The following is a 15,496-nucleotide window of genomic DNA, read 5'->3' as shown; positions in this document are numbered from 1 at the left end:
TGATTTTCCTTGCATCCTAGCACTGACTATTTCTACAGAAATCATGTTTTTCTGTGGATGTTATTTGTAAATGGTAGCTATTAAAACCAAAATGTATAATCTCATGGTGCTACCAGATTCTAGATTTGTTCTTTGAAGATGTAAATGAACCTAGATAAATGAATACATGTATATACTCACAGAAGTTTCTGTAAAATATGGTGCATTATCATTTTCATCCTCAAGAGAAATAGTAATTGTTCCTGTGTTAAATAAACCAAAAGGTTGGCCCCCCATGTCTCGAACTTCCATTATTAACTTATACGTATCACATTTCTGGAAGAAATAAAAAGATACACTGATGAACACATATTTCTCATAACTTGTGAGTCTCATAGCCATTTCTCAGGCTTTGATTCTTTCACAAACGTTCTTTTTTGATTAAAAAAAAAGAAGCCACCATAAATGCAAATAAAGAAAAGATATTTCAGTCAGTACAATGAAAAGCTGGTGTTTCTGATATAGTATTTTAAAAAGTAAAGCTATTTTAATATCCACACGTCAAACCAAGTCAATGATCTCTGAGACCTTGTATCTTCCCAGATCTCTGTAGGGACAAAGGAATAGACCTGAGAAGATTTACACACAGTCTATATGGAAACATTCTTGGAGAGGTGGCCACCAAGAACCTTATTGTAACTTCTCTGGGAATTCATGATCAGTTTAAATATAGTTTAGTGATTGAGAAATTAAGCAATTCATTACTTCTCTATCCAGTAAAGGTGTGGTTGTGGTGATGACACCTGTGTCTGGATGTACGGTGAAATGTCTTGGATTGTTTGGAATTTGCTGCAAGATTTTGTACTTCAGACGAGTATGTAGAGTGTCAGGCTCATCGAGGTCTATTGCAGTCACTTTTCCCACTGAAGTTCCTGTTTAGAGAAATCCAATGTTGTCAACAACTTAAAGTAGTGATCTAATTGAATTACAAACAAAAATAAAATCAACGCATGGCTGTGGCATATTCTCCCCTAAAACCCCCAGGTTGATTAATTTATCAATAAATAAGCCTGCCACCTGATGAGAAGAACTGACTCATGACAAAACACCCTGATGCTGGGAAAGATTGAAGGCGGGAGGAGAAGGGGATCGACAGAGGATGAGATGGTTAGATGGCATCACTGACTTGATGGACATGAGTTTGAGTAAGCTCCGTGAGTTGGTGATGGACAGGGAGGCCTGGTGTGCTGCAGTCCGTGGGGTCACAAAGAGTTGGACATAATTGAGTGACTGAACTGAAGCATGCATACATGCTCAGTCATGCCCGACTCTGTGACCCCATGGGCTGTAGCCCTCCAGGCTCCTCTGTCCATTTCTCAGGCAAGAGTACTGGAATGGGTTGCCATTTTTTCCTCCAGGGGATCTTCCTAACCCAGGAATTGAATCCACATCCCTGCAACTCTTACTCAGATAGGCAAATCTTTTTTATCACTGAGCCAACTGGGAAGTGACTAAATGCTCTCCCACAGCTTTAAGCTCCCCTTACTTGGAAACTTCAATTAGGTGGCTACCACTGATATGATTTGTATTCTACATAGGTAAGACTATCCGCCCCACCCTTGGGAACAAGGGTGCTCAGATTCTTCCTCCTAATCTAGTCCATGACCATTTCTGGATGAGACCTTCTCTATATATCTTGTTTCCTTTATATTCAACTTGATAATGTTAAAGGAAAAGACTAGCTTTGCATATGATAACAAAGGTTTCATGCTTTTATATTTTAATAAATGTGCTGAATCGCTAATACATACGAGACAAACATTACACAACAGTCTGAGTGTCATCTGGACAAGCTTTATGGCTCAGAAATCAGAGTATTAGTAATGCTACCTTAGCAAACCATTTCTTGTGGAGAGTAACATAAAGTATGGGCACAGAGTGACAACAGAATGGAGAAGGCTTAGACACTAAGAACATATCTTGTGATTTTTAAGAATAAATTAGACTTGTTACACCCTTTGGTTTGATGAAGTCACAATCTTGGCTGCTAAGAGCATCAGACTAGTTTAAAAAATTTTTTTTCAATTTGTTTGGAAAATAAGCAAAGTAAAGGAATACATATGTTATAAGCCTGATCAGCATTTCCATACCATAATCTATTTTTGAGTCCTTGAAAAGGTATTGTGACTTTGTAAATATTCAAAAGATCTATTGCTTTATAAATACATCATGGACACCTATGCACATGATCAAAATAGAAAATATAAAAAGCATTTATCTGCCATTGTGGATTAATCTAACAAAGTTAGAAACTTTGTGGATCAGTTAGCAGCCTTCTACATGTGCCTAGAAAATTAATACAAAGACTTTGACTTTGAAGAGCCTATGATCTTATAAGACTACAAAGTTTTATGTAGATTATTTTTAAAAATATTTATTCATTTAACCACACTGGGTTTTAGTTGTGGCATGTGGGATCTAGTTCCCTGACCAGGGATGGAACCTGGACTTCCTGCAATGGGAGCATGTAGTTTTAGCCACTGGACTGCCAGGGAAGTCCGTATGTAAAATACCTTGAAAGTCAAACATTTAAAAATATTTTGCCTAACCCTGCTTAAAACAGTAATAAAGAATTCAACTGAAGCAAAATATCTCGTATTTTCCTAAAACATGAACTTACCAGTTCGGCAATTCTCAGGCACAGTAAAGACGGTCAGTTTGTTTTCAAAATATGGGGCATTATCATTGTCATCTTCAACTTTGAATACTAGGGGAAGTGGATACTCAGGTGCATAACCATCTGCAGTGGTCGCATAGGCATAGATCTGAAAGGTAGATGAACACCATCAGTTGATTCTTAAATAACAAATTTGGCACAAAATTGAAGTTAGCAGTTGGGGAAAGTCATAATACTTAAAAAAAAAATCATTGCCAAAGGTCTAAGAATGTATGCAACAGAGAAACAACACAGCTGCACAGTCTCTGCCTGCCCTCCAGCTTCAATCCTTTCTCATCGTTTTCCCATCAAAGACCACACTCTAGCTCAATGAGGCTTCTCTGGTCCCGAATTAACTGTGCACTGTTCTCCTTGTTAGAATGCATGTAGACTTCCTCAGGTCATGCTAATGACAAGTTGTTTTTTTTTCCCTAAAGTTTGTACAAAATATGATTCTAGTTATTTGTAGACTTATATATGGACAACAAAGGATGAGATGGTTGGACAGTATTACCAACTCGATGGACGTGAGTCTGAGCAAGCTCTGGGGGTGGTGATGGACAGGAAAGCCGGGCATACTGCAGTCCATGGGGTCACAAAGAGTCAGACACGACTGAGCAACTGAACTGAACTGATACACATATATGGAGAAGAAAATAGCAATCCATGCCAGGATTCTTGCCTGGGAAATCACATGGACAGAGGAGCCTGGTGGGCTAAGTCCATAGGGTTGCAAAGAGTTGGACATGATTTAATGACTTAAGAAATAAACAATATATATCAATGATTTCTGGGTGATTCAATTATGCTCTTTTCTCTCTTTACCTGTATTTTCTCATTTTTTCTATCCTTAAGATGTATTTCTTGTGTAGTAAAAGTGTTAGCAAAATCATATATGCATTCCAAACTCTATCTCAAAAGGATATATCTTGACCCCAAATGCAATAATTTAATGCCCTTTCTCTTTAAATACCATCAGATTATTTTTGAACTCTTCTTATGTAGTATATGCATAGTCAGTCTTTGGTAAATGGTTGTTGAGTTAAACAGATTTTCTCCACTGACAGAAACAACTAAAGCTGCCCAGAGTGAACTCTGTGTGAATTCAGTTCTTCACCATAGCTAACTTTCTTGATTCCCCTACTGTAACCATTTTCTACAATGAACCAAGATTAAAACCCCAGGTATCTAACCCCTTCCTCTTTAGCCTTATGTTAGTCAATTGCCAGACTCTAGAGAGTGAAGCATTTCTGTGCACTAAGTTCTTGAGATTACAGCATTTCTGTGTCTCTTTATTATTCATCTCCTCTTTTCTATTTCCAAAGCCACCATCCTCATTTGACCCCAAATGCATCCTATCAACTTTCCTGTTATATTGTACATACATGTCCAACCAGTTCAGTTCAGTTGCTCAGTCATGGCCGACTCTTTGCAACCCCATGGACTGCAGTATGCCAGGCTTCCCTATCCATCACCAACTGCCGGAGCTTTCTCAAACTCATGTCCATTGAGTTGGTGATGCCATCCAATCATCTCATCCTCTGTCGTCCCCTTCTTCTCCTGCCTTCAATCTTTCCCAGCACCAGGGTCTTTTCCAAAGAGTCAGTTCTTTGTATCAGGTGGCCAAAGTATTGGCCGACCAACTTTCCAACCAATGTCCAACAAATTTCCTATAATTTTCCTAACTGACCTTCTCCAAACTATGTAGCTCTCAGGAGTCAGACGCATTTCCATAAAGCACAATTTTAATCATGATATTCCTGAATAAGACTCTTCTGTGATCTCACCATTATCTACCAAAGTAACAGAAAATCCTCATTGCTGTGTTGAAAAGCCATATTTCATCTTCGCATGCTAACCTGATGGGGAAGACATTTCCACTTCTAATCTCTAGAAGAGAAGTTTTTGAAATAACCGTCCATGTTCCCTCTGTTCCCTTTTTCACTTTTCCCCAAACAACCTCCAGCTGGGCTTTTTCAGTAATAAAGCTTATACTTTGGTTTCCATCAGTCTGATCCCTGTATCTTAATAAATTCCACACTAAGGGATACAGCAGTGTATTATCACCACTTCACCATTACCATCATCACCTCCACCACCACACTTTCAGCCTTCTTATCAAACCCTCCCTCTCCCTTCATATTTGATGTAATTTTTCTCTCTTTCGACTGCTGTCATTTTGAGACTCTTGGCTAGAGGAAGCTCTATAATTGTTTTATGTCCCTATTGGTTTCCAATTTTTTTCAGAGTTGAAGCCTGAGAGTAAGAATATTTGTGTGACTAAAGCACCTTGTGTGACTAAAGCACAGTGCCTTACATTGAATAATTCTTCAATAAACAGCTTTTTGCATATAATACCATCCATCTTTCTTTTTTAGGAGAACAAACTACCCCCAAGGGTTTGCCCTCTGTAAAAACTGCCTTACAGGACCACTTATGACGAATTTCTGTACCTCATCACATTGGCAGTAAAACATCTCCCCATCTAACCTAAGTCCATCCTGCTGTAATTTACATTACTTTTTGCTAGTTTTTCTCCTCAATGGAAATGATCATCTACTTCTTACGTTTAAAATGATACGTCCCAATGTTTAAAATAAATATCATTATTTGACATTCCACTGATTTTTCAGATGTAGTGATTTCTAGTTTTATTTTTCACTATTCATGTGCTGAGCATCTCAAAAAAGATGATTTAAACTGGAGATTCAGCTAACTTTAAACTACAGCCTGGACCCCTAGGATAATTCACGTGTGCTCAGATAATAAAGAAACTATAAATATTTTCATAGTTACTACAGCAACAGTTTCAAAAAGCTCAATGAAACTAATGACTTTGTAGGCTAGTTCCCATAATTCTATATTGAAAGCAATAATAATATATTTAAATATTGCTCTATTAAGTATAAATAGAATATTGTATTTTATAATTAGTCATATTTTCAGCCAAGTTAGAAGACTATTATTTAAATTTTATACCATCGACTACAAATTTCCAACTGGTGACTCAGATGGTAAAGAATCAACCTACATTGCAGGAGACTCAGTTCTATCCCTGGGTCGGGAAGGTCCCCTGGGGGAGGGAATGGCAACCCACTCCAGTATTCTTGCCTGAAAAATCCCACAGACAGAGGAGCCTGGTGGGCTACAGTCCATGGTGTTGTAAAGAGTCGGACAAGACTGAGCAGCTAACGCTTTTACTTTCATCCTGAAACAATTAAATTGGAATTTCTGGGAACTGGCCCAAACACCAGTATTTTTCAAAAATTATCATGTGATCAGAGCTAAGTTATTATAGAGAACTTTAAATTCATTAAAATTCACTGCTCTTGTCCCAGGATTATACACATCAAAACCTGTCCTTTAAAATTTATATTTTCCCTTCCCCCTCCCTTTTATTCCCTTGTAATAATCATCCTTTTTCATCTATTGTACCAATGGACAATATTTAAAATATTAAGACAAATCATTGATTCTTCTGATATATATAAATAGCTTCAAAATACTAAAGAAAGTGAAGTTGCTCAGTCGTGTCCGACTCTTTGTGACCCCATGGACTGCAGCCTACCAGGCTCCTCCATCCATGGGATTCTCCAGGCAAGAATACTGGAGTGGGTTGCCATTTCCTTCTCCAGGGGATCTTCCCGACCCAGGGATTGAACCAGGTCTCCCACACTGCAGACAGACGCTTTAACCTCTGAGCCACCAGGGAAGCCCCATGAAAATACTAAACCAGTAATAAAAAACATAAATCTGAATTAATGATGCAATCATCTTACCGGAAACTCTTGATATTGCTCACGGTCTATGCTTCTTGTACAAAATATATCCCCTGTATCTTTTTCTATGAAGAACAGATTGAAGGGCTCTTTGTCTACCCCTGGTCCGCTTATGGAGTAAAAGATGGTGTAGTTTTGTGCAGCATCAGACTGAACCTGTAACAATAATTGACAGTTTAGGAAAAGGGCAAATATATCATGATAAATACTTTCAACCTAATCTTTTGTGATAGTTTATTTAGTATTGTTGTTGTTTAGTCACTAAGTCGTGTCTGACTCTTTTGTGACCCCATAGACTGTAGCCAGACAGGCTTCCCTGTCCTTGGAATTTCTCGGGCAAGAATACCAGAGTGAGTTGTCTTTTCCTTCTCCAGGGATCTTCCCAACCCAGGGATCAAACCCAGGTCTCCTGCACTGGCAGGCAGATTCTTTACCACTGAGCCACCAGGGAAGCCCTTATTTTTTATTTCTTGCTCTCTTTCCCACATATCTATTCTTTCTTTCCCAGTGTCTCCCATATTTTAAAATTTTCAGTTATATCCTGCATTGTGTGAAGCCACAAACTCTGTCACTTATTATCGAATACTAAAGTCTTTGAAGTTATCTGCATAAGTATAGAAAAATCATGGCACTGATTTATTCTTTTTCTATTCTTATTCACTTACTCTTATTCCTGTATACAGCCATGATTTCAGTGGTTTTGAATTATTTGGAAGGGAAATTTTGTGACTAAAAAACTGGAAATAACACAACTTTCCTCCCATAGTTAATGCATCATGAATTGTACAATTTCAACTGAAGATCATGGCATCCGGTCCCATCACTTCACGGCAAATAGATGGGGAGACAATGGAATTAGTGGCAGACTTGATTTTCTTGGGCTCCAAATCACTGCAGATGGTGACTACAGCCATGAAATTAAAAGACACTTGCTCCTTGGAAGAAAAGCTATGACCAACCTAGACAGCATATTAAAAAGCAGAGACACTACTTGGCCATCTAGTCAAAGCTATGGTTTTTCCAGTAGTCATGTACGGATATGGGAATTGGACTATAAAGAAAACTGAGTGCTGAAGAATTGTTGCCTTTGAACTGTGATGTTGGATAAGACTCTTGAGAATTCCTTGGAATGCAAGGAGATCAAACCAGTCAATTCTAAAGGAAATCAGTCCTGAATCTTCATTGGAAGGACTGATGCTGAAGCTGAAGCTCCAATACTTTGACCATCTGGATGCAAAGAACTGACTCATTGGGAAAGACCCTGATGCCAGGAAAGATTAAAGGCAGGAGGAGAAGGGGACAACAGAGGATGAAATGGTTGGATGTCATCACCGACTCGATGGACATGAGTTTGAGCAAGCTCCGGGAGTTGGTGATGGATAGGGAAACCCGGCGTGCTGCAGTCCATGGGGTCGCAAAGAGTTGGACAAAACTGAGCAACTGAATTGAACTGAACTGAACTGAACTGAACTGAAAATTGGCCTAAGTTAAGTGGCAGTAACACTACTTTTTGGAAAACAGATATATTGGCCTTTTTTTGTGAGGGTAAGTGCTAATGAAAGGGAGAATTGAATTATGCAAAACCTGTAGGCATGTCCTCTGTATGTGAATGCTAAATTCTGGCAAGATATTTGAGAGAATCTGGATGCAGACCTAAAAGAATCAGAAACTCAAAATATACAACTTGTTTCTAATGCTAAAATATGACTTTTGGAGGGAAGTGATAAAATTCAAACTGTCTTCTATAGGACCCTAGTTCTCATAAATAGGTGGTCCTTATTAGTACCAACAGGTTAAAACCCTGATTCAACTCAAATGGAAAGTTCTAAAAACAAAGAAACAAAGCTAACATATATAACATCAAATAAAATGACATATACCTGCTGCACATGCTGTGGAAATGGACCTAGTGAGTTCTCCATCAGCGAACACGGAATAGGCGCCCATCGCCTCTTGCTTCGCCTGAGGACTGCGTCTTTCATATGTCTCTTAGGAACCTGCATTGGATGAGAGGTGAAAAAAATACAGCATTGCTTATCATTCTAGATCCAGTGATTTTTCACATAAACAGTAACATGAAGAAAATAGGTAACAGTTGCACATAACAATTTTATGGATAATGCCCAATTTCTCTTTTTTTGTTAGTAACACACACACACATACACACACAAAACCAGTTTCACCTATTTCCTGTTTTAATCACTTATCACCTAACCAACCAGAACTTTATAGGGTTTTGATGAAAGATACTATCTGAAGAAATACTGACCCACTAAAAAGAAATAATCCAAAAAATAAAGACTTGATTTTATTCCACAAAGAGTGGTACAACCAGAATTTGCTAAAATACTAGCTAACTTGAAAATGTATATATTTGTATACCTATATAAAGACACACAGTGTGTGTTCCAGCATATTTTATTTCATATGGAGACTCTTTACAATTTGGATATAAAATAATATTGTATAAGCCTTATGTTACATTAAGGCTTATGTTAATGTTATGTTATTATAGAACATTAAGTCTAAATGTTAAACAAATGTAAAGGATATGTAATATGTAAGCATATTCTAAATTTGATGAAGATTCTTACAGTCAAAAGGAATTGAGCTGAAAATTTTCCTTATAAATCAAATCACTTATTAATAAATTATCTTGTAAGACCAAATTCGTTGTGCATAATTTGTTTAAAGTGAGATTTATATGAATTCCAGGAACCTTCTCCCTTCTCACTTCCTAAGCACCACCACTCCCTGCAAGAAGACTAGCTTAGAGTCAGAACATTCAAACCAATCCTGTGGACTGGCCATACAGCATTCTCTGAAGGGAAGGACCTTGTAAAATGTTCTGTTAAGATAGGAATAAACTGGAGACCTTCTCATCTTTTCTTTAGAGACTCAAACCCACAGTCACTTGAGGGAAAGCCATTCAGGGTGGAGTGTCACGCCTCCAGCCAGGATCAATCTTCAGTGAGTCTTAGACCTGCCCTGCCTTGTTCTGCAGGTAGGTCACTCTTGTTGCCACACCTCAGAACATCACCTGAAACCTTTGATATTCTGCCTTCGTTCCCTGGCTACAGAGCTGTTCATTTTTACACCACTTGTAAATCACTCTATGACTCATTAAAGCAGTCTAGTTTTTACATATGTTTGTTATAAATGGAATAGAAAAAAAGTGAGTATTCAAGAACAAGAATTTTAACAAGGATGGAAATAGATGAAGGGCTCTGGTGAGCAGATTATTGTGCTTGCTGCTGCTGCTGCCAAGTTGCTTCAGTCGTGTCCGACTCTGTGCGACCCCATAGACAGCAGCCCACCGGCTCCCCGGTCCCTGGGATTCTCCAGGCAAGAACACTGGAGTGGGTTGCCATTTAAGTCTTGTCTAATATACCTTCTTTCCTCCTGCTTCCAGTATGATTTCTATCTCCTTCTGCCCCTGTCCCTGACTGTCTGAGAGCAAAATCGAAAAACTCTTTCCAGAAGACAAAACAAGGTCATGTGTTGTGTAAATGGAGCCATCTTCTAGAATCCTGAAGTCAGGATCACTTGACAGGATTAGGCTGGCCGACTGGAGACACTCCTTCAGATTCACTGCAGGGAAGAAATATCACAGTTATTTGTAAAGTGAAACAAGGATAGAACAAGTTTTACAGGAATGACAACCTCTAGTTAATGTGGGAGAAGCAAAAAGAGGGAGGTTACGCTAGGGGTGTGGAGTACTTACTCTTCTAAAACTTATAGGCCATAAAAATTAAATAATTAAATTGATGGAGTTGCTGTCTCCACTGATTTCATTAGCAATTAATTTATGAATAGATATAAAATATTTTTAATGTCACTGGATTTATTGTTTCCACTTTAACTCATTATTATGCACAAATGCATCCTTCTCTATTACATGTAGTTAAACTAACTGCATAATGTCAGATTTTGAACTTCTTTGTAATCATCTATGATGGTTATTAATAAAACTGTCTTGCAAAAAAATTAGAAAACTGTCCTATACTTGAATAATATTTCTCAGTAATATTGCAAGTACTACTTCTATAAAATCTTTTGGAAGCTTAATAAACTCCATGCTTAATTATGCTTAGTGGTTGTATCAAAATATTTCCTTTGCAGATTCATATTTAATATATTGGATTGGCTAAAAAGTTCATTCAGATTTTTCCATAGGCTGTTACAGAAGAAACCCCAATGAACTCTGTGGCTAACCCAATATTTATCATATTTACTTTGTGTCTTTAGAGTGTAGGCTGTATATCCTTTCAGTACTTTTGAAAGAAAAGGGGATTAATTTAAAACCTCCAAACACTGGGCAAAGCATTGTCTGTCTTGGAAAAAATACCACTTCTGTATATGAGATGTGTTTTTCTAGTTGTAAACTTAAGGCTAGTGAAAAATATTGATGAAAGGGATGTTACTCCTGGACTTAGAACAACCAAGTCATGCCTCAGATATAGCTGTGACAGTGTGTGTATGCATCCTCAGGTACTCAATTGTGTCTGACTCTTTATAACCCCATGATTATAGCCCACTAGGCTCCTCTGTCCATGGGATTTCCCAGGCAAGAATACTAGAGTGGGTTGTCAATTCCTTCTCCAGGAGATCGTCCCAATCCAGGGACTGAACCCACATTCTCTTGCGTCTCCTGCATTGGCAGGCAGATTCTTTACCGCTGAGCCACCAGGAAAGCCTGGCTGTGATAGTAAGACTGTTGCTGCTGCTGCTAAGTCGCTTCAGTCATGTCCGACTCTGTGCGACCCCAGAGACTGCAGCCCACTAGGCTCCCCCAACCCTGGGATTTTCCAGGCAAGAACACTGGAGTGGATTGCCATTTCTTTCCCCAATGCATGAAAGTGAAAAGTGAAAGTGAAGTCGCTCAGTCGTGTCCGACTCCTAGCAACCCCATGGACGGCAGCCCACCAGGCTCCTCCATCCATGGGATTTTCCAGGCAAGAGTACTGGAGTGGGGTGCCATTGCCTTCTCCAACAGTAAAACTACTTAACATTTTATTTGACTTTCGGAAGCTTTTCTGTAAAATAGATCACACAAATTCTTGCTGGGCACCTGGTCTTTGTAATCAATCTCCAGCATAAATTTTCTTTGGGGGCACTTCAATTTTGTCATGTCTGTTTTCTATCTAATCAATGAAAGAATGCTGGTTTGGCGATTTTGGCAGCAGATCAGTCATAGGAAATTAAAACACATTTCTCATTTTGGTGCTTTGTTTGTACTAAACTAAGATAATTTAGCCTTCTGATGTTTGCTAATTTTCCTAGCAAGAAAAGTACACAACTAACTTGGTGCTTTAATTGTTTCTAACCACAACCAAAAAACAAGTTGTTTATCTTTCAAGTCAAATTTTAATGCCAAAATGACTACCGTATGGCTTGAACAGCCGAAAGCTAAGTGTAGCAGTTAAAACTATGAAATTCTTTACATCCTTTCTCACCTTTGCCTACAAGTGCTTCAGCCCGAAGATGAGAAGGAACTTGAAGAGAAATTTTCTGACAAGCATCGCAAAATAATATTAAAACCTCAAAAGAAAGAAAAAAATCAGGAGTTACATTTGATCAGAAGCTTTCACATTACAGTTTTGTCTTACTGATAAAAATATTGTGAATTTCAATAACAAATTAATCTTCTAATCTTTCAATATTTTTCATATTCATTTTAAAAGGAAACAGCAAAGAAAATGGCTTTAGGAACCCAACAGTCATTTAGTAGCAATGAAAAAATTAAAATGAACAGAGTTCTTAGAACCTGAATTGTATTGCATCATTTCAAGAAAATGAGTTACAAACTATTGACTTTATATGTAGAGTTTATCATCTCTAGGGTCATTTGTAAATGTCATTCTGATTTCTCAGGAAAAGTCACTCAGTTGCATCCAACTCTTTGCAACCACATGGACTTCTCCAGGCCAGAATACTGGAGTGTAGCCTTTCCCTTCTCCAGGGGATATTCCCAACCCAGGGATCAAATCCACATCTCCCGAATTGCAGGCAGATTCTTTGCCAGTTGAGCCACAAGGGAAGCCCTTCTAGAGTTAGGGGACCCATTATTTGAGAGAAGGAAAGAAAACCATCAGCTATACTATGGATGTACATTTCTTTTCTAACTCAACTCAAGTCTATTGGCTATATCATGTAGGCCTATTTAAATAGTCTGTAATTTTACAATAACTCTGTTAGATAACACCAAAAACTGGAATTTAAAAAGTTGTATTTGTATTCTGGCTTTAAATTAAATAACCTCTTTTTTAAAAATGGGTCTTTTTACTACGTACTTAACTTCTTAATATTTTCATTTCTAATGTCAGGGAATGTACAAAAATATACCTAAAGAACTTTCTGTATATAAAAAATTATATTAATAATGGTCTAAGTATATAACGTGGAAGAGCATTTTATAATTAGAAATAGATATGAGTATCTACACACATAGATTCATAGACCTACACATCTATACTATATAGTCACACATTATTCTCAGAGGATACATCTACATATCCTCTCATACCTCCATCAGTTTTCCTTCCTGCCCTAGGGTCCCCACTTCATTGGTTCTGCCTCACAGACAGAGCCAATGCAGATCTCTAAGACATACTATATCCCAGTCTTCAAACTAAACAAGCAGCTTAGTTATTTGGAGGAAGCTGGGGTCAGACTCATTTTTAGGCATCATGGCATAAGGAATGGATGGGCAGTGGGCTAACCAAAGGGTACTGGGCAAAGCAGAGACCAAAAGTAAAAGAAATCTGGGTGAATATCTTAGAAAGCTTTCCCTTCATTTTACCTAACTAATAATACTAACTAAAGATCTCTGTTCTCCCCCTACACATACCCCCAGACAATTATAGGATGAGCATATGACCATTAACCCCACTTAGTGTATTTTTTTTTTTTTTGATTCATTTATTTGGCCGTGCTGGGTTTTAGTCACGGGATCTTAGCTGAGGCATGAGAACTCTTAGCTGCGGGAATCTAGTTCCCTGATATAGGAACTGAACCTGGGCCCTGCATTGGGAGCATCGAGCCTCAGCCACTCGACCACCAGGGAAGTCCCCTAGTGTACTGTTTATACAGAGAAAATATTTACCCTGATACAATAAAATCTTTAAATACTGAAAATATAATTTGAAGCTAAAATATTTTATGAAAATGAAAACAAGAAAGAAATTCAGTGCTCAGAAATGCCAGATGTAGATATGGGACAACTCCCCTCTTCCTAACCCCCGCCAAAGAAAAAAATTAGTACCTAAATACACAGTTACAAAAAACATAAGTGGAAGTCAAGTTCCTGTATTTTATCAATGAATGTCACATTTTTCTTTATTATTATTTTTTCCCCAGTTAAACGCCTTCCTTGAACTAAGAGCTCTGCCCTTCTCTCAGTCCTTTCTGGCTAAAATGAAGTGAATCCTGGATATTTCACATCTTCATCCAGACTCCTTTTCCTCTTCTCGAAGCTCAGGGGAACTAAGCAGGTGAAACAAGTACAGCTTCTTTAGTGACTAGTAGCAAAAGCAAACCTCAGAACTTTCCAGGCCAAATGCCTGAGGAGTGAATTCATCCTATTGCTCCTTAGAAAAACACCCCAGCAAGATTGAACAGGGGATTCCCTTGAAAAATGAACAGCCTGGCGGTGGAAACTTGAAAAGCAAACCAAACACCAGCCGTCCTGGGTCACAAGTCTCTGTGCTTCCTTGAATTTTACTCAGCTCTGCTCCTGTTCTTCCAGTCTCCCTTCTCTGCCTTCCACTCCCGCCCTCCTCTCTTTCAAGCCCAACCTGAAGGAAGGCAGCACCGAGTAACATGCATAGACTCCCTAATCCTTTGCTTGTTACTCACCAGGAGAGAGAATAGGAGCTGCTTCCAGAAGATGCTCCCTGGGGCGGCAGAGGCCACAGCCATCAGAAGTGGTCCTGATGCTCAGGGATGGTGACTGGATAACAGGGCAGCTTGGAATACACAGGGCGGCTTCGGCAGATTCCCCACAGCTGGCACCTGGGCAGGGTAACCTGTTGCCACTTTGGCGCGGATGAACTTTGGAGAAAAGTCAGCAGGCAAACGGGAGAAATGACAGGAGAGGGAGCAATGGGACAATTGCTTTCCTCCTATTCCCGGGTCAGTCTTCGTCCTTCAATTCAGTTACCTCGGAATGGAAAGAGGTTTTCCTACAACTGGGGAGGGTGGGGTACAAAACACCCCCAAACGCAGCCACTGGCTCCTCCTCACGGCTTTCAAAATTTCTCCTGCCACTTGACACATCGGCAGAAGCAACAGGGAACACCCTCCATCCTCGGCCCTCCGCCCTTCCCCCCAGGTCAATGCTCTGAAGTCCTCCCCAGTTATTACCCACTCCCACGTCCTCCCCTCCTTCCTAGCCTTATTAACCCGTCTTGCCCCTGGGCACAAACATAGATTGTGCACGAATTCCATGCAAAGAAGCGATGCCTTCTCAACCACCCTTGGCAAATCAGGGATACACAGGCATGTGGAATCACATACATCAGGCGTTATCTCCCCATCTAAGCATTTAGGTGTAGTCTGTCACACACAGCAAAGCCGTTCTGCTAGAGACCAAGCGCCGCAGTCCACAGCAGCAACTTTGCAGATGGCACTGTGTCTGCTCCTTATTATCGACTGCACACTGGTTTGATTCTCTGTCAGAGGAATTTACTACAGTGTATATTGATGTTATAACAGTAAGTGAATGAGATATAATTTTCTTATTGCAGTCTTCAATTTTTTTTAATTCTATTTATTTAAACTGGAAGAAACAAAAACAAAAAACCCCGAGTTCACCCATTTCTTCCACCATTTCCCACCTCCCGCTTCTCTTCTAAACCACCAATCTGTTCTCTGTATCTATGAGCTTAGCTTTCCATCTATTTATTTTTTTTCTTAGATTCCACATGAAAGTAAGATCATGGGCATTTGCCTTTCTCTGTCCTATTTATTTCATTTAGCATAATGCCCTCCAGGTCCATTCATGTTGTCGCATGAATAATAT

General features: G+C 39.0%; 1 protein-coding gene across 2 annotated transcripts in view; it reads right to left on the bottom strand.

Annotated features, from left to right (window-relative positions):
* Positions 1-14,479, bottom strand: part of DSC1 (desmocollin 1) — a 36,966-nt gene extending 22,487 nt beyond the window's left edge. For both annotated transcript variants that reach the window (XM_005901039.2, XM_070361532.1), the window contains exons 1-8: positions 14,332-14,479; positions 11,931-12,015; positions 9,866-10,065; positions 8,355-8,471; positions 6,475-6,630; positions 2,660-2,804; positions 745-911; positions 181-315 (exon numbers count right to left, since the gene is read on the bottom strand). In XM_005901039.2, coding sequence (XP_005901101.1) covers positions 181-315; positions 745-911; positions 2,660-2,804; positions 6,475-6,630; positions 8,355-8,471; positions 9,866-10,065; positions 11,931-12,015; positions 14,332-14,394 — 1,068 coding nt within the window. In that variant the 5' untranslated portion in view covers positions 14,395-14,479. The remainder of the gene's footprint in view (positions 1-180; positions 316-744; positions 912-2,659; positions 2,805-6,474; positions 6,631-8,354; positions 8,472-9,865; positions 10,066-11,930; positions 12,016-14,331) is intronic.
* Positions 14,480-15,496: the final 1,017 nt, after the last annotated feature.

The sequence above is a fragment of the Bos mutus genome, chromosome 24 (assembly GCF_027580195.1).
Source record: "Bos mutus isolate GX-2022 chromosome 24, NWIPB_WYAK_1.1, whole genome shotgun sequence".
In the NCBI taxonomy this organism is placed as follows: domain Eukaryota; kingdom Metazoa; phylum Chordata; class Mammalia; order Artiodactyla; family Bovidae; genus Bos; species Bos mutus.
The sequence above is the reverse complement of the archived record's forward strand: the minus strand, read 5'-3'. Positions and strand labels throughout refer to the sequence as shown.